The 633-nt window shown below is 22.0% G+C and overlaps 1 protein-coding gene across 1 annotated transcript in view; it reads left to right on the forward strand.

The window, feature by feature from the left end:
* LOC106677043 (uncharacterized) overlaps positions 1-504 on the forward strand; it is a gene marked incomplete at its 5' end in the record, with an annotated part of 32,717 nt that extends 32,213 nt beyond the window's left edge. Inside the window, 1 exon segment of the mRNA XM_067050401.1 lies at positions 225-504. Coding sequence (XP_066906502.1) covers positions 225-304 — 80 coding nt within the window.
* Positions 505-633: the final 129 nt, after the last annotated feature.

Genomic DNA, 633 nt, shown 5'->3' on the forward strand with positions numbered 1-633 from the left:
TGCATTTTTGATCAAAACTCGGATTAAAATTTTGTTTACAATAGATATATATATTATATACATATAATGTGTGTGTAACATATATGCACTAAATTGCATATATTTCATACATAGGCAAAAGAGAGAGTTAAAGTAAAAAAGCATATGTTATGCTACATTAAACTTCCTTACACGTTTACTTATTACTAATGCTTTGTTAATTCAAATTTATTTATAATTTTTAGAATTATGGCGGCACAAATTGGTCGAACTTCATCAGGCTAGTCCACATCCTAATAATATTTTTGTAACATTATCTGGTTAATGTTTGGAAAAGGAGTTACTGTTTAAATTGAATTTTAATTGCTGAGTTTATCAAATTCGGTTTGATTATTTTTTTTTTTAATTTAGAATAATTTCTGCTTACATTATAGAATATATTAATGTGCATGAAACACTCATTTGTAAAGTTCAGTATAATAATTTATTATTTTTTTAATTCTTCTCAGTTCGTTATAATGTATTTAAAAAATTCATTAAATAAAGTGGTATAATTTTTATGTTCTTGTAAAATAGACTCTTCACCATTGTTATTGTTATAAGTATTTTGATTTTATAAAATAATTATAATTTCTATTTATTTAAAAAAAAATA

This window comes from Halyomorpha halys, unplaced genomic scaffold, assembly GCF_000696795.3.
Source record: "Halyomorpha halys isolate HHAL.00 unplaced genomic scaffold, Hhal_1.1 Scaffold85.1, whole genome shotgun sequence".
Lineage (NCBI taxonomy): Eukaryota > Metazoa > Arthropoda > Insecta > Hemiptera > Pentatomidae > Halyomorpha > Halyomorpha halys.